The following is a 14,487-nucleotide window of genomic DNA, read 5'->3' on the forward strand; positions in this document are numbered from 1 at the left end:
GTTAAAAAATCGATCTTTTGAATCGATTTTCCTACGATCGATTTGTTATTCCAAAAATCGACAATCGATTATATGTTTTGTTACTAAGAAAGGTTTCTCGCCGCAACTATTTGATAATCTTCCTTATGCTAAGATGATAAATGTGCAAATTTCTAGTTTGCGGTTAAGAATTGTATGAATATCTTTTTGTATTTCTAATTATATGTTAAAAGGATTGAATTTACATGTAACAATCAGAAGTAACAACACAATAATGGTAATACATTAAGCTTGTTTAGAGTTTAAAAGAACAGAGAGGCCACTACTATAAAGCAAAATGTTTTTGAAAACGCTATTTTTCGGTGTAATACTAATGTACTGAAAGAAAAATAAAACAAATTTACTCAAAGAATGAAATATATAAAATTTTGACTTCGCTGTAAGAGGATATATATATTTCTGATACAGCTAACATCAAACATATATAATTCTACGTGTCATCAGAGACGTCTCTTTGCAAGAGAGGAATAACATTTACTCATACTCGTCTCTGCTACTAGTGTTACTGCATCATCATTCATTTTTCATTATATCTGGTAGTATTATGTTTAAATCTATTACGTTTGTAAGTTTATGGATTTACCGGTTATGTGAATTGTAGCTCGTGTTATGTATTTATGAATCAGAATCATATAAATATCAAATAAACATTTGATTTTTTATTATATTTTCACATTTAGAAGGAAAATGGTATTTTTAACTGCGCAATTATTTATAAGATGTCGAGGTCCCGATGAATTCTGGCGAAAACGTCAAATATTTAAGCTCGCTGCGGTAAATATATATGTATACTTATTCGAAACAAAATAGAGAAAATTATGATACAAATTTCTAATTATTTTTATTTTTAGCATTATATTGGAAGGAGAAGAAATTGTTATAGTATAGCCATTAGAAATGTACACAGAGCGTTACTAAAATCTACAATAGGAAGACAGCTGAAAAAAGACGATATGAAAGAGGTAATTCATAAAAGAAAGTAACTCTCTTTTAGAATGTTATATAGATAATTGTTCATTTTTGTTACAGCTTTGGGAAACCAGAATAAATGGTGCAGCAAAGGAACATAATAGTAATATAAAGATTCTATTGGAAGGATTAGGCAGATGTAATATTTTATTAAATCGTAAATCTTTATCAACATTGGCTGTTTGGGAACCACGAACATTTAAATGTTTATCTGATATTGCTTGTGCAAAAACAAAACTAGGAGGATTTAAAAGAGTTGCTAATAAATCTATGCCTGAAACTGTTATAGTTGAAGGATTAATTGACGAACTGGATTGATAAAATTATTGCAAAATAAATAATTAAACTTACATTTTATTGCAACATTTATTGAGTTACTACTGATTATATATTTACGAGAAGTATATGCTTTTTAAGAACAATAAAATAAGGTGTAAAGGTTACTGTTAATTGCGGAGTAATAATATTTCATTACAGCAACATGACTTAGATCTTTCTCTGTACAAACAACAAGAAAATATATAAGTTAATTCTTTACAGTACTTCTTATAATATACCCATCCTTAGAGTATATATCAATTAAATGAATAACATTCTCGCATAATGAATATTTTATCTCACTGCTTAGCATTGACGATTTGTACAAAGTCAGGTTTTAAAGATGCCCCTCCAACTAAAAATCCATCTATATCTTTCTCTTTTGCCAAGTCTTTCGCATTTCCTGCCGTTACTGAACCTCCATAGATGATTCTAACAGTCTCTGCAACAGTTTGATTGACATTTTTAGAGAACCAGTCTCTCAACTTTGCATGGACTTCTTGAGCTTGTTGTGGTGTAGCTGTTTTGCCTGTTCCAATTGCCCAGACTGGTTCATAGGCAAGAACTACATTGTTCCATGATTTGATTTTATCTGCAATAGCTTTAGTTTGCCTAAAGACTACTTCCTCTGTTTTACCGGCTTCTCTCTCTTCCAATTTCTCTCCAATACATGCTATCACCTATTAAGTCAAATATATTGGCATTTATTAATATTAAGATTATATTACTAGGTATTAAGTTTTAAAATAATCAAAATTTATATTACCTTTAATCCAGCTTCTAAAGCATGGGCTACTTTTTCTGCTACTAATTCATCTGTTTCACCAAAGACATTTCTACGCTCAGAGTGACCAAGAATTACCCATGGGATTCCATTGTCCAAAAGCATGACAGGACTTATTTCTCCTGTAAATGCTCCTTTGGCAACCTTGTATGTATTTTGTCCAGCAATACTAACATTGTTAGGTAATATATTCTTAACATACGTTAAGTATATTGATGGTACGCCAACAACAATCTCTAATAAAATTATATTGTTAGAATTATAATAAAATATATAAATTAATATTATCAGTGTTACATTATTAAAAATAAAATTTATGGATAACTATATAAGATATATCGTTTTTTAGGAGTTATTTAAAAATTAGAAAATATAGAATATTAAATATTAAAGCAGCAGATAGAACAAACATACCAACATTTGAATCAAGTGGGCCGTTTTTTAAAAAGGCAACGATACCATCTATTTCACTCTTGGTACCGTTCATTTTCCAATTACCACCGACAAAAAATTTTCGGCCCATGATATTACAATGTACAGATACACGAAGATAATTAATAACAATGGATTTACAAGTTTCCAGTGAATCTAAAACAAATTTCGAAACTACTCTCTCGACTTTCGACCTTCAACAAACCACAAGGTGAATTAAGTCACGTTCACGTACCTCCCAACTGATTTTATGAAACCCCCACCATTCCTTATTTCTTACTCCCCTCTCTTTCGCGGGCTATACTTCAATAAAATACAGTTTACAGGAATTATTTTATTCGTGGAAATAAAATTACTTCCGTTATTTCTATATATCCTTCAATTTTGTATTAACAAATATACTTTTACATTTAATCTCGAGCTTTTATAAGTAGGCAAGACTATTGATTTAAATTTCATTAAAATTTTCCTATACTAAATCTGATATTGGAATCAGATTTTAAAAATATTGTATGATATAAACATTGCAAAATTTGTAATTTACAAAGGTAATTAAATGTTTAATACTGGTATGTTATAAGTAATTAAAAATCTCAAAATATTTTATACAGTGAACTCGTGAATATGTTAGAATATATCGCTCGAATTTATGAAACTAGTAAATAAATTGCACTACATAAGATCTAGAAATATCATAAAACTAAGATTTATAACATTAGGAATTAAGAAATAATAATGGTATTTTACGCAATACTTACTATTATAGTATTTAGTAACTTCAAATTTTTAAGTTCGTATACCAAGTCGGAGCAACATTTCGATATATCGATGGTGAGTAATAAATAAAGATTATGTATTTCGAAATAATTTTAAATTTCAGTAATACACAGCACACAAAATTTATAAACTTAATATTTAATTATTTATAAACAATCTTTGAGACTGTTGTTGAATTAGATAAAAGTATTTAAGAATGTTCCATTGTAAGGTTATGAAACATTTTTAAATTACTCTGATACATTAACAATCTTTTTTTCATGATTATTTATCATAATTAAATGAGATATATCGTATACTTACTATATTTAAGGAGATTTTTATTTAAGATACTTTTCTGACACAATTTAGCAAGATTCTCACGAAGAAATAAATTAAACATGTTAGGCATTTTACCAAAAAGCTTTGAATCACATTTTAATGTCTTCTTGTAATTCAAATAAGTAATATAATTTATAAAAAATAAATATATAATAAAAACAAATAAATAATTGCTAAAATATTAAATTATTGGAAGTAATTATGTTGCGCATTACTGTGAAATTGGACAAGGAAACAATTGCATAAGTTTGTTTATAATGTTTTGTCAATGTTTCTATAATATAGACAAATTAGAATTTTATAATATTTTATTATACGTAATGTTTCAAAATATTTATATATATTAACATTTAATTATTATTATTATAAATAATTCATAATTGAGAGATTCTGTAACATGTTTGAGATATTAAAATTCAATATGGATAAATTTATACACACATTTCTACAGAATTTAGGTTTAAGAATTGAATCTCATGCCTGCAAAAAGTTTAACAAGATTACATATATATCAAATATGAATAAATCTTATATAGCAAAGCAACTATATTCTACAGAGGAAATAAAAGATATTAATATACAGCAAGATTTGGATTTTTCTAGCGAAGAAAACATAAAATATTTCATGGAAAAGCATGTTAATCTCTTTGATAAACTTACTTATCTAAATAATGCACAAATTTTAACCTCTCATTTGAAGAATATTAATACAATGATTCTTCAGAAAATAAAGCTAAGATGGAAATACAATGGAAATGTAAAAAAGAGAGAAATTAAAACATGGAACAAAATTGTAACTTATAACAAGAAACTAAGAACAAATTTAGCAAATAAATTGAGTGGGTCACAGGGCAAATTATTGTCTTCTTCAGGATGCAAACGAAAATATGTAAATTTCTCTAATTATAAAAGATATAAATTTAAAAAGGCTGCTCTTGGAAATTTTAAACTACTTTATAATAACACAACTATATCCAATGATCACAGAAGTGATAGCATTTTAGTAACAGATAATGATAAGAAAACATCTTTTCTTAGGCACAGTTTACCAAACATTATGACAAATATCACAAACAAGCAAATAGAAATGACTGAACAATTTTTATGGTTGCATGTAAAAGATGTAGAATATATGAAAAGAAACATACAAGTTACTCTTCATATCGCAAAGGTTATACTATGCATATATCTTTCTTTATTTTAAATTGATTTAATATGGCTTTGTATATAATTTAATCTTGTATCTATTATTCAGAATTCAAAATATAATTATGATACAAAGAACCAAATAGAATATAATCAAGTACTTTGTCATCATGCAATTCTGTGTTTAATTGAACCAAGTGAAAAGGGTGCTGTTTTAATTGAAGATAATTTACCAGTTATTGTCCAAAAATATCTCGTACATGGTTATAAATACCATTTTGATTTTCAGAGGTATTTTATGAAAGACAAACATATTATATAAGTGTAAATGTTTCAGTGGATGAAACTTTTTCTTTAGAGGTTCAAAGGACTATTATGCAGCTGTACTTATTTTGAGTCGATGGGCTAAGGTTCTAGTTAAACATATAAACACAACTATGATGCATACAATTTCTGGTATATTAGGATGTGATGTAGAAAAAATATTGGTTTTATATAATCCAAGAGGGAAATGATTTTGGATATTATCATATATAAAGAAAATTTATGAATATATCTCTAATATAAATTTGTTCATTGATGTAATATATAATACAGCCTTATGTAATTATTTCGAGTAAATGCCCAATGATTACTTATATTCATTAATATATATTTTTTGTAGGAGGTTTATAAGTGTTTTAAGTGAAATAAAAAATGGTAAATGAAGAAGTAGTGGAATTTAATAAGAAATCACAACCAGTTTACAAGAATCCAATTTTTCAACAGAAATTTCGATCTACTAGTACCACTGGAAAGAAACGGACTTGGCGCTCATTAAAACAAGTGCTGGCTCAAGAACGCACTTTACCATGGCCTGTAGAAGTAGTGCATTGTACGATTTATTACCAATCTATTTTAATGTTACATATTTTCAAAAAATCTATATGTGTAATGATTTGAATAACTTAAGAACTAAAGGAAATCAATTTATGTGTTTAGCGATACATCTACTTGCGATATATTTCATAATCTGTAACTGAACTGTAATTTCAATAATCATATTTTAGATACTTTCTAAATAAATATTATATCACTCTGGGAAATTTCAGATAGTTCTATTAATGCACCGCCAAGCTTCAGGCCAGCAAAGAAATATTCTGATATTTCTGGGTTACCCGTAAGTAACTTTCCACGTTTGTATCATTGGTTAAGTCATTAAAGCACAAAATGATATATAAATTACATTTATTTTACAGGCACGATATACAGATCCACAAACTAAATTATACTATGCAACGGCAGAAGAATTTGCAACAGTCCGAAGTCTACCAATGGATATAACTGCTGGATATTTAGCATTGCGCGGCGCTTCCAGTATCGTTGGATAAATGAAAGGAGAATTTTATTTTCTATAATTTCCTTATATTTAAATAGCATAGAACACGGATATTTCATTTTGTAATTGTTATGATACTTATTAAAGAATAATGAAAAATTAAGTATAATTCTGAAAATTAAACATCATGTCATAAATGTAAACAAAATATATCGAGCTTATAAAGAGACAAAATAAAGCTGTTTGCACTAACTAGTTGATAAAAATTCTTTTTTTATATACATACATTGTATGTATCAAGTTCTTTTAACGGGATTTCCTGAAATAAAGAATTCCACAAATAATTTAAGTAATTTTCATTATTTTATCTCCGTAATATTATACACAAGTAATCATTATTAAAAAAAAAAAGGATGTCAATCGTAACTTAATATATGAATTACGAATTAAAGAAGGATTGGAGAATCTTTAAAAAGAATATTACTGTTTCTTTTCTCTTGACCACTGTATTCTTTTATGTTGACAGTTTTTCGTGCACCTTATTTGTTTGTTTGCTATTGCAACATGGGCCATTAGCAAATTTAATTGAAAATACAAATAGCACGGCCTACTGAAATATTGCCTGGTGGTGCACTATTTTTAGGTCGCCATTTGTTTTTGAATTTTTTTACTTTTTTAATGAAGATAATTTTAAAGTAGCGTCATAATGTCTTCATTCCAGCAGGTCGGGTAGATCGTCGTCATCACTATCCATTCCATCACCTTCATCTCCTAAAGCATCTAAATCATCGAAGTTTGGTTTACTATCTCCCGATCCTCCTAGACCACCCATCTGTCGCATCATCTGCAAATGTAATGGAAATTTGGATTATCAAACTGTAGATAAATAACAGTACAGTAATTGTAATATCCTTTTCTTTTTTTTATCAACGAATAAATTACTTTAAACACAATGATCTCTTACTTCTTCCAAATCGTTGCCACTTCCTTCCATTCCACCTTCATCGTCGCTATCATCTTCATCCTTCCATTTATTAAAATCGCTTTTTAACCAATGGGCTTTCGTTTTTTCTTTTGTTAATCTTGGCCAATATGGACCTTCTTCTTTTTTAACAAGAACTAACTCTATAGTCCTTCCTCTTAGGTTTTGAATAGTTCTGTTTGGAACAACTTCTCCATATAGGTTAATCGTTATTTCATGCATTTTTTGTTCAGTTCCACCTACTCCTTTAAAATATATCATTTGTGGTTCGATGTTAATCGCAGGATCTTTGCAATCTTCTAGACAGATAGTAACAAATAATATTTCTTTCCTCTGAGCCCACATAACAGGTGGGGGAGGCAATCTGAAAAATTGTCAAACAATTAACAATTTTAAATAATGTATAAGAAACTAAATTACAAATAGTAAATTAAAAAATATAAATTAAATATAAATTAAAAAACACTGAATAAGAAAAGGTCAATTGATAAAAACAAAAATTATTTATATCATGCATTTGTTTATATCCATACAGAGCAGTTCTGCATAAAATACGTGTACGACATGCACGTTATGCTTGAAACGTACACACGCATGACAAATTTGTATAATTAATATTAATTTTATTTCATGTATAAGCATTCATGGATAACTTTTAATGAAAAATTTATTCAAATGCAAGAAATGAAATGCAATATTTAACGGAATGCAGGAAGTGAAGCAATATTAAAGTAGGGAAAATAGCATTGTAATTATAAAACGTAGGTAAAGGTTAGGAGTAAAGTTCTATGGTTTCTGGCAAAAGTCGCTAGTCATTGTGGATAAAACGTTATATTATTATAAAACGATGGAGAAGAATAAAAATAATATTACATCATGAAACGCATTTCGGTAAAAGCATATAAAATATTATAATATATTTTTCGCGTCTAAGATATATCGATAGTTATGTAGAAATACAAGCTATTAAAAACCTGAGCATTGCAATTCGATTATCTGAAAAAAAAAAGCAAAAGGGTGGAAGATTCATTATCAACGGAATGGTTATTATTAAGAATTTATAAACAGTGCATTGTAAAACAAGAAAATAGGGATGTAAGATAGTTTCTTGCGATTCTTTTCCAGAAATTTCGAGAATCAATAAAGCCGTCTTTACAACATGGCGGTGTTTCGAAAGCCACGGGGCGGTATTCGAGTTGTTTTCTCGAATATCTCTTACTCTTTTCATGATAATAACAATGAGAAGGAATTTCAGGATCGAGAAACACAATCAAAGAACATTTTATGTGAATTTTTATGTACTTACTGGCCTTCTTGAGTCATATTTCGAGAGCTTCGTTCCGTAAGAAGCAAACAAACACGAAGCGCTTACGTATCGCGCCGTAGATCCGTGATTCGAGAGTGTTTCGAGATTCAACTATCGATCAAACAAAATGGCGATTGGTTGCTTTTGTCGATGTCGAATTCTCTTGTTTCCGGAATCGAAATTTGAAAAATATCTATTTACCAATCTAAGACTGGTAATCTTGAAACGTAATATAATTTCTGGTATTATAAATAAATTTCACGCTATTATGTGGTATAGTGGAATTATTTGCCAAGATTAATCAAGTAAAAACATTTTTAACTTACTTCATTTCTCATTTGTATTTCGAGATGTTAAAATAAATGGTTATCCGATACTTGTTGTCCTTTAATGAGTCAATATTAACAATAATTTTTCAAAGTGTTTTTACAAATGCAAAAATAAGACGCTGTAGAATAGAAAATTAACGTTATCTTATTTTTTCATTTATCGTATAAAAAAGATTCTATATTGTAAATCCTTTTTACGTATTGAAAGATTATGAATAAATATGTACTTTCGTGATAATGAACGGATTTTCAATTTTAAACATTCGTCTGCGTTTTTCGGATAGAAGAAAAAAGTAAAATAATTAATGCAATGGTAGCATAAAAATTCGAGACAGATGTGGCTGAGAGTGTGTGTGTATGAGGGGGGGGGGAGTAAGCGAGAGGAAGAGAGAGAGAGGCTGTGAAAAATATGGCGGGAGGGGACGAGAGAGAAAGAGAGAGTGAGATGTAGAATGAAAGAGGGAAGGAAAAGAAAACGAAAAGAGAGAGCCTTTGCGTTAGATTGTAGGTCAGCGCGGCAGAGGAGGAGGGAAAGATACTACCTTTCTTGCCGTAACCGTGGCCATAAACTAACAGGACATACACACGGTGTATCAGTCTTTCTTTCGCAGCTCTGACTCGTCCTGTTTGTCAGTCGTACAGGTGGTTATTTCCGCGTAAACGTACCTTCGCATTTCCGATACGCTGTCGCTGTTGTGGTTTCTGCGGGCAACTCGCTACTTTTGATTATCGTTCTGATCAGCTTCGAGATTGTTTTTTGTTAATCCGTAAAAAGGATTAATTGACGCGCGCGCGTGCGCGCGTGTGCATTACTTTCAATGGATACCTGGAGAAGTTGCAACAGAAATAACGGAGATCGACGATGAAACCGTGACTTTTCGCGGTTCATGCAACTTGTTGCTTCGGGATTAACGCCATGTCGACCAGTTCGCTTTTTTACAAAGATAAGTACGCGGTAAGTGGCAATCTTCTTCGTCTTCTACGTATGCTCGTAATCATATCTATCTTGTAGATCGTAGATGATATTTCAGATAGTTTGCGTCTCCAAATTATATGCCTTTATACTTCATTAATTATAGGAAGTTCGACCCAGTTTCGTAAAAATTTCTCTATGTACACATAAATTGTTTACTCGCTTCATACGCTTTCTCGGCTGCTTGTATCGTCGCGCAACGTTAATTTTACATTTACAATATTTGAACATTTGAAATATTTAACACGAAATCACAAGCGAACCGATAATCTCAAGCTGTCGTTACTAATCCTGCATTTGCTCGGAATCTGCTTGTTAGACGGCCTGTGTACGGGCCTCGAATCTTGAGAAAAATCGATCGTTTTCCAAATCCTGATATTATACGTGAATATCTATCATCGATACCGTATCAATACCTGTTACAATTATTAATTACTTGCGATATTTACTGCTGTGCAAGGAAGGAGATGCATGGAGGAAGAGAAAGGAAGATAAATGTGCGCGGGTGGTTCGCGTAAAATCACTATATAACGATGACACGTTATTATTTCATCGTGCAATAATTATCCATGACCGTAGTTATCGCGGAACTGTGATATTTTATCGAATATGATTATTGAATATGATATGAAATAACAAAATAGCGTTTCGTCAATTCGTTTCTTTACCTTTACTCTCTCCTACCTTCGAACGAATATTCACGCGTAAAGCGAGGTCCATCTTTGTTCAACGTTAAAGACGTTCGATTTATCCGAACTAGTGATATTATCAAAGTGTTAGGTCAATGCTATCTTATATAAAAATAAACCGAATAAATTGGAACGTGAATTTTGAATTTTGTAGTAGTTTAACTATAAACAATAATCTCGTTGTTTCGATTCAACGTGTTTAACGAAAAAGAACGATGCTTGGCGTGCGAATAAATCAATTAATTAGAACGATATATTTCGCTGGATATATTTCGGCGGGCGAATTAGCGAGACGAATTAAACTCGATTAACGTGTGACATTGAAGTTTAATTAGCAAGTGGGTGTTAAACCGTTGTCGTTCCAGTTATTCTTATCCTTGATTCTATAAACCTTATCACGATTGCCGATACGATCGAAAGAAAAATATTTCTGTTTGTTTTATCGCAGAAACGACAATCATTTAGAGATGAATTCGTTGTTTTGAAATCTATGGTTACGCCAAAGGTAAATCTTTGCTTTACCTTCAACGATTAAGCTGTTGTACGTGTAACGCGTTAGATACGACGGTGAATAATCACGGATATGAGTCAATTTCGAATGTTCTTTCAAAGAACAGAGAAAGCGATATTTCGAGATGGACGTGTAAATCCGACCCATTCGCTGGCTTCGACGTTGTTACATCGGCAGGAGATCGTGGGTATAAACTTTTATATTCCGTTACGTAATTATCGATCGAATACAAGAGAGAGGATAGATTTGCAGAGAATGAAAAAGAAGAAACAGGTACTTACGCGTGTTCGCACGAGGAAGAAGGAGTAAAAGAAGGAAAGAATGACGAAGAGAAGGGAGGGATAGAACTCGTCGACTAGCGGTAGGTTCTTCGGTGCATAGTAGTATACACACAGCGTATTTGACTGAGTTTCAAAAGAGGTAGGTGGCGGCGTGTATGATTCGGATGCCAGAAGGGCCCTCAGGGGTGAAAGTCTTACGTCAGAGACATGCATCTTATTATGCCGGACAACCGTACGATTCATGCAACGAAATGGTCACTATTCCCGACGCGGCGCGTAACTATTCTATCTTGTACCTACTTACGATGTACGCAACGGTGTAAGAGCGAGCGAAAATCGAACGGATTCCTCTTTTGGCTCCTTTGTCTCTCATCCTTTCTGTTTCTTTTTTTCGTTCTTTTATTTTTTCTTTTTTTTTTTTACGTTTACGTTTTCGCGAAACGACGGAATACCCCACGCTAATAAACTCCAGCTTCCCTGCATTTTTATCGCTACTAATTCGAAGCAAAGAGGATCTTCGTAAGAATTTGTTCGGTGTTTTCGACGGTCATCCTTTTTATAATTTCAAAATTGAATTTATTCGAGACGCGCTTTTACGTTGTTACGTTGCCCGCAACTCGAGTGGCTCGTGAAAGAACCTCGTTCCGGTTGACGAGCCGTTTCCGGTTGATTCTCGTCGCCATATCATTACGAGACACCGCTATATGTACAGCGAACTCGTATCGATTCCTACGCGGAACGCGTATCAATACGAATTATATTTCAAAGTTACGCGATTTATATAGATTTTCATAGAATAGATTTGTCTCGTTTCTTTCGTATCGTCTTATACCGATATAATCGTAGAACCGTCCGTGGCAGCTCGGTATTTTGGAAATTTTATTTGTCTAACGGAGAATCGAGTATTTTCTTCCTGTTCTTTGCGATGAAACTTTGCCCATTTTGTTTTCCGTAGCTGGGAAATCATCCCCGGTTGCGACCGAAAGTAAAAGGCAAGATTTTTATAAAGTCGCGAACGAAGCGAGAAACAAGCGAAGACTCGTTGCCGAGGAATTCAGAGTCACGGTATTCCGTGACACACCTATAGGAAAATATTACGTGCTACTTCTACTAGATATACGTTCGATGTTCGTAACCTACGATTAAACGAAACCAGCACCACTTCTCTTTGCTTTTTTCCGCATTATCGTCGATCGAAATCAACGAAATTGACGGAAAAAAAATGATATCGTCGTAAAGTTCTCGCGTATCGGGCAGCTTTCCCGTAACAAATTCATGTATTTCGCGTACTGTTCAAGTACTCGCGTATGCCTTTCGAAGGAATTACTTTCCTGAAACGTTACTTTTCGTCGTCAACTCGGCTCGTTTTCTTTCTTATTGTATAGACAAACTGTAACATAGTATCCGATTCGACGGAAGGATGCGACGATATCGTTGAAAATCGAGTTTGACGAAAGATGAGAAATTGGACGGAACATTTGACTTTTCATCGCGAGAAATTCAGATATTCGGACTCTGTTTTCGTTCACCGTCCGATCGAACGTAGCTACTGCAACGATAACGACATGGACGTTTCATTTTACGCAATCGTTATTTCAAATATAAGCGCGTCAACGGTGTTTTTATCATTGATTCATAGCCACAAACTACAAAGTCTACGAAGTATCTATGATCGATCATTGTTCGATCACTGACCGATAGCTGTTTGTCTGAATTCGTCGTACAAACGAAAGCGACGAACAAATCAAATGCTAGCTAAATAATGAGAGTACGATATATCGTACAGAAAAAAATAAACGTCACACTGGATAACACAATGGATCATCAGATAAGCAAAAGCGTGCTTTCGCGATGAATGTACATTATATTATTATCAGTAAGATTTCGCAGGAACCCCTGTCTACTCTCGCGTCTCAGTTATCGTTCGCGTTTCTCACGATACTCCTTAATGCGCGTCGAATAGAATATTTAGATCGAATTCGAACAAAAGGAACGAAACGTATAAATAGCGAATCAACAGAAGAGAAAAGAGGAAGAAAAAGAAACAAGTGCCGTAGGTGACGCAACATTGGTATCGGATACTAGCTCGCGATGCGCGATATGGTTTTTAACGATACCGAAATTATATATAAATTCGAAGTACGACGCAGTGAAAAGAGCTAATGTCGATCGTAAAATGTTTTCGAAATATCAGTGGTTTACAAACTGTGTTCATCCAAAGATCGTTCGCGATCTCGCCGTAAGTAGTCGTCGATTCGCACGGTCGACCATCTTTTGTAAGTCGTATTTTTTGGTGAATCTGCCGGATACGAAACACGTGTTCGAATTCACATCGTAATCGCGCGATCAGTGACGTTAATCCTTCCTTTTCCTTTCGAGTTGTTCCTTTTCCTCGGAGCAAGGCTTTTTCGATGAACGACATAGCCGCGAACGAGCACGACAAAAGGGTTGCTAATGCGAATTAAATTTGCGATACCGTCGATCGAGAGAATTTCTTGAGAAAATCATCTCAACCAAATTTTAGCTCTATTATCAGCTCTATTATCTATCTTACTCCTATCATTAGGTTAGTTATTGACCTAAACACGATTTACAGTTTATCATTGATTTCTTTCGTTCAAATTGTTGAATTTTGTTCAGATCTTCCGAGTGAAAAATCTATTTAAAAAAGTTAGCGGAGTTTTAACATGTCAATCGTTTATCGAAGTTATTGTAACGACGACGTTTATATTTTTACGATAAAAGCTCCCTGTCGTGTTTAGTAACCCATTCTTCGGATCGTCTTTTCTTCCAATTTCCTAGGAAACTCTTTCGATCGACGTATCGCGAATTAAGTTTGATTTAGGGACACTTTTATCGTCCGACACCGTCGTTGACAGACAGAATGAAAACTAACGATGAAACGTTCAACGATTTTCGCAGACTATCGATACACGTCGATTCTTTTGTCCAAACTTGAAATTAATGGAACGAATGTTTCCGTAGATAAGCGATAAAGTGTTACGTGGTCACTAAAGCTACGATAACGATAATAAAGTTCAGAGAAAGATACGAGTATCATTGGTAGCCGACGATACCTTAAAAAGAATGTTAGGAAGTCGGAGATTTCGGCAGAACGACGCATCATCGATAAACTGCTATAACATATAACGTATATTTTCTATAACGGCCAGTGGGTCAACGAAGTAACAGGTCGTCGATGACAACCGGATGACAAACATCTACGTGCTTTCATCCTTCCGTCCTCCGCGTCAAAGCGTCCTCTATTTCGCTCTAATTCAACCAGTAAGGGGCCAAGAGTATCGTTTCGAT

General features: G+C 32.7%; 5 protein-coding genes and 1 long non-coding RNA gene across 10 annotated transcripts; 4 read left to right on the forward strand and 2 right to left on the reverse strand.

Moving 5' to 3' along the window:
• Positions 1-411: 411 nt before the first annotated feature.
• LOC117206382 (39S ribosomal protein L20, mitochondrial) lies at positions 412-1,458 on the forward strand. 2 transcript variants are annotated; one of them, XM_033445662.1, is made up of 4 exons: positions 412-575; positions 720-813; positions 891-1,001; positions 1,069-1,458. In XM_033445662.1, the coding sequence occupies exons 2-4, from the start codon at positions 727-729 to the stop codon at positions 1,324-1,326; spliced, it is 456 nt and encodes a 151-aa protein (XP_033301553.1). In that variant the 5' UTR covers positions 412-575; positions 720-726; the 3' UTR covers positions 1,327-1,458. The 2 variants fall into 2 exon arrangements, with proteins under 2 accessions (XP_033301553.1, XP_033301554.1); XM_033445663.1 differs by having other exon boundaries at positions 414-604.
• LOC117206379 (triosephosphate isomerase) lies at positions 1,345-2,803 on the reverse strand. Its single transcript, XM_033445660.1, has 3 exons — positions 2,525-2,803; positions 2,093-2,346; positions 1,345-2,006 (listed from the first exon to the last, which is right to left on the reverse strand). The coding sequence occupies exons 1-3, from the start codon at positions 2,631-2,633 to the stop codon at positions 1,626-1,628; spliced, it is 744 nt and encodes a 247-aa protein (XP_033301551.1). The 5' UTR covers positions 2,634-2,803; the 3' UTR covers positions 1,345-1,625.
• A 382-nt stretch (positions 2,804-3,185) lies between these two features.
• LOC117206383 (INO80 complex subunit C) lies at positions 3,186-6,448 on the forward strand. 4 transcript variants are annotated; one of them, XM_033445668.1, is made up of 5 exons: positions 3,254-3,373; positions 5,451-5,485; positions 5,555-5,660; positions 5,878-5,945; positions 6,025-6,448. In XM_033445668.1, exons 2-5 carry the CDS (start codon positions 5,483-5,485, stop codon positions 6,154-6,156), a joined length of 309 nt encoding a protein of 102 aa, XP_033301559.1. In that variant the 5' UTR covers positions 3,254-3,373; positions 5,451-5,482; the 3' UTR covers positions 6,157-6,448. The 4 variants fall into 4 exon arrangements, with proteins under 4 accessions (XP_033301555.1, XP_033301556.1, XP_033301559.1 ...); XM_033445667.1 differs by adding an exon at positions 5,145-5,367 and having other exon boundaries at positions 3,269-3,373; positions 5,451-5,660; XM_033445664.1 differs by lacking the exon at positions 5,451-5,485 and having other exon boundaries at positions 3,186-3,373.
• On the forward strand, positions 4,021-5,138 carry LOC117206378. The gene is made up of 2 exons (XM_033445659.1): positions 4,021-4,811; positions 4,896-5,138. The coding sequence occupies exons 1-2, from the start codon at positions 4,038-4,040 to the stop codon at positions 5,106-5,108; spliced, it is 987 nt and encodes a 328-aa protein (XP_033301550.1). The 5' UTR covers positions 4,021-4,037; the 3' UTR covers positions 5,109-5,138.
• On the reverse strand, positions 6,446-9,302 carry LOC117206380 (prostaglandin E synthase 3). Its single transcript, XM_033445661.1, is given in 5 exon segments — positions 6,446-6,948; positions 7,069-7,450; positions 8,393-8,412; positions 8,414-8,503; positions 9,264-9,302. Coding segments are annotated over 5 exon segments (648 nt in total). The 5' UTR covers positions 9,288-9,302; the 3' UTR covers positions 6,446-6,816.
• Positions 7,823-8,768, forward strand: LOC117206388. Its single transcript, XR_004487384.1, has 2 exons — positions 7,823-8,129; positions 8,212-8,768. It is a non-coding gene; the product is annotated as an uncharacterized LOC117206388 (long non-coding RNA).
• Positions 9,303-14,487: the final 5,185 nt, after the last annotated feature.

The sequence above is a fragment of the Bombus bifarius genome, unplaced genomic scaffold (genome assembly GCF_011952205.1).
Source record: "Bombus bifarius isolate JDL3187 unplaced genomic scaffold, Bbif_JDL3187 scf7180000008006, whole genome shotgun sequence".
NCBI classification, from domain to species: Eukaryota; Metazoa; Arthropoda; class Insecta; order Hymenoptera; family Apidae; genus Bombus; species Bombus bifarius.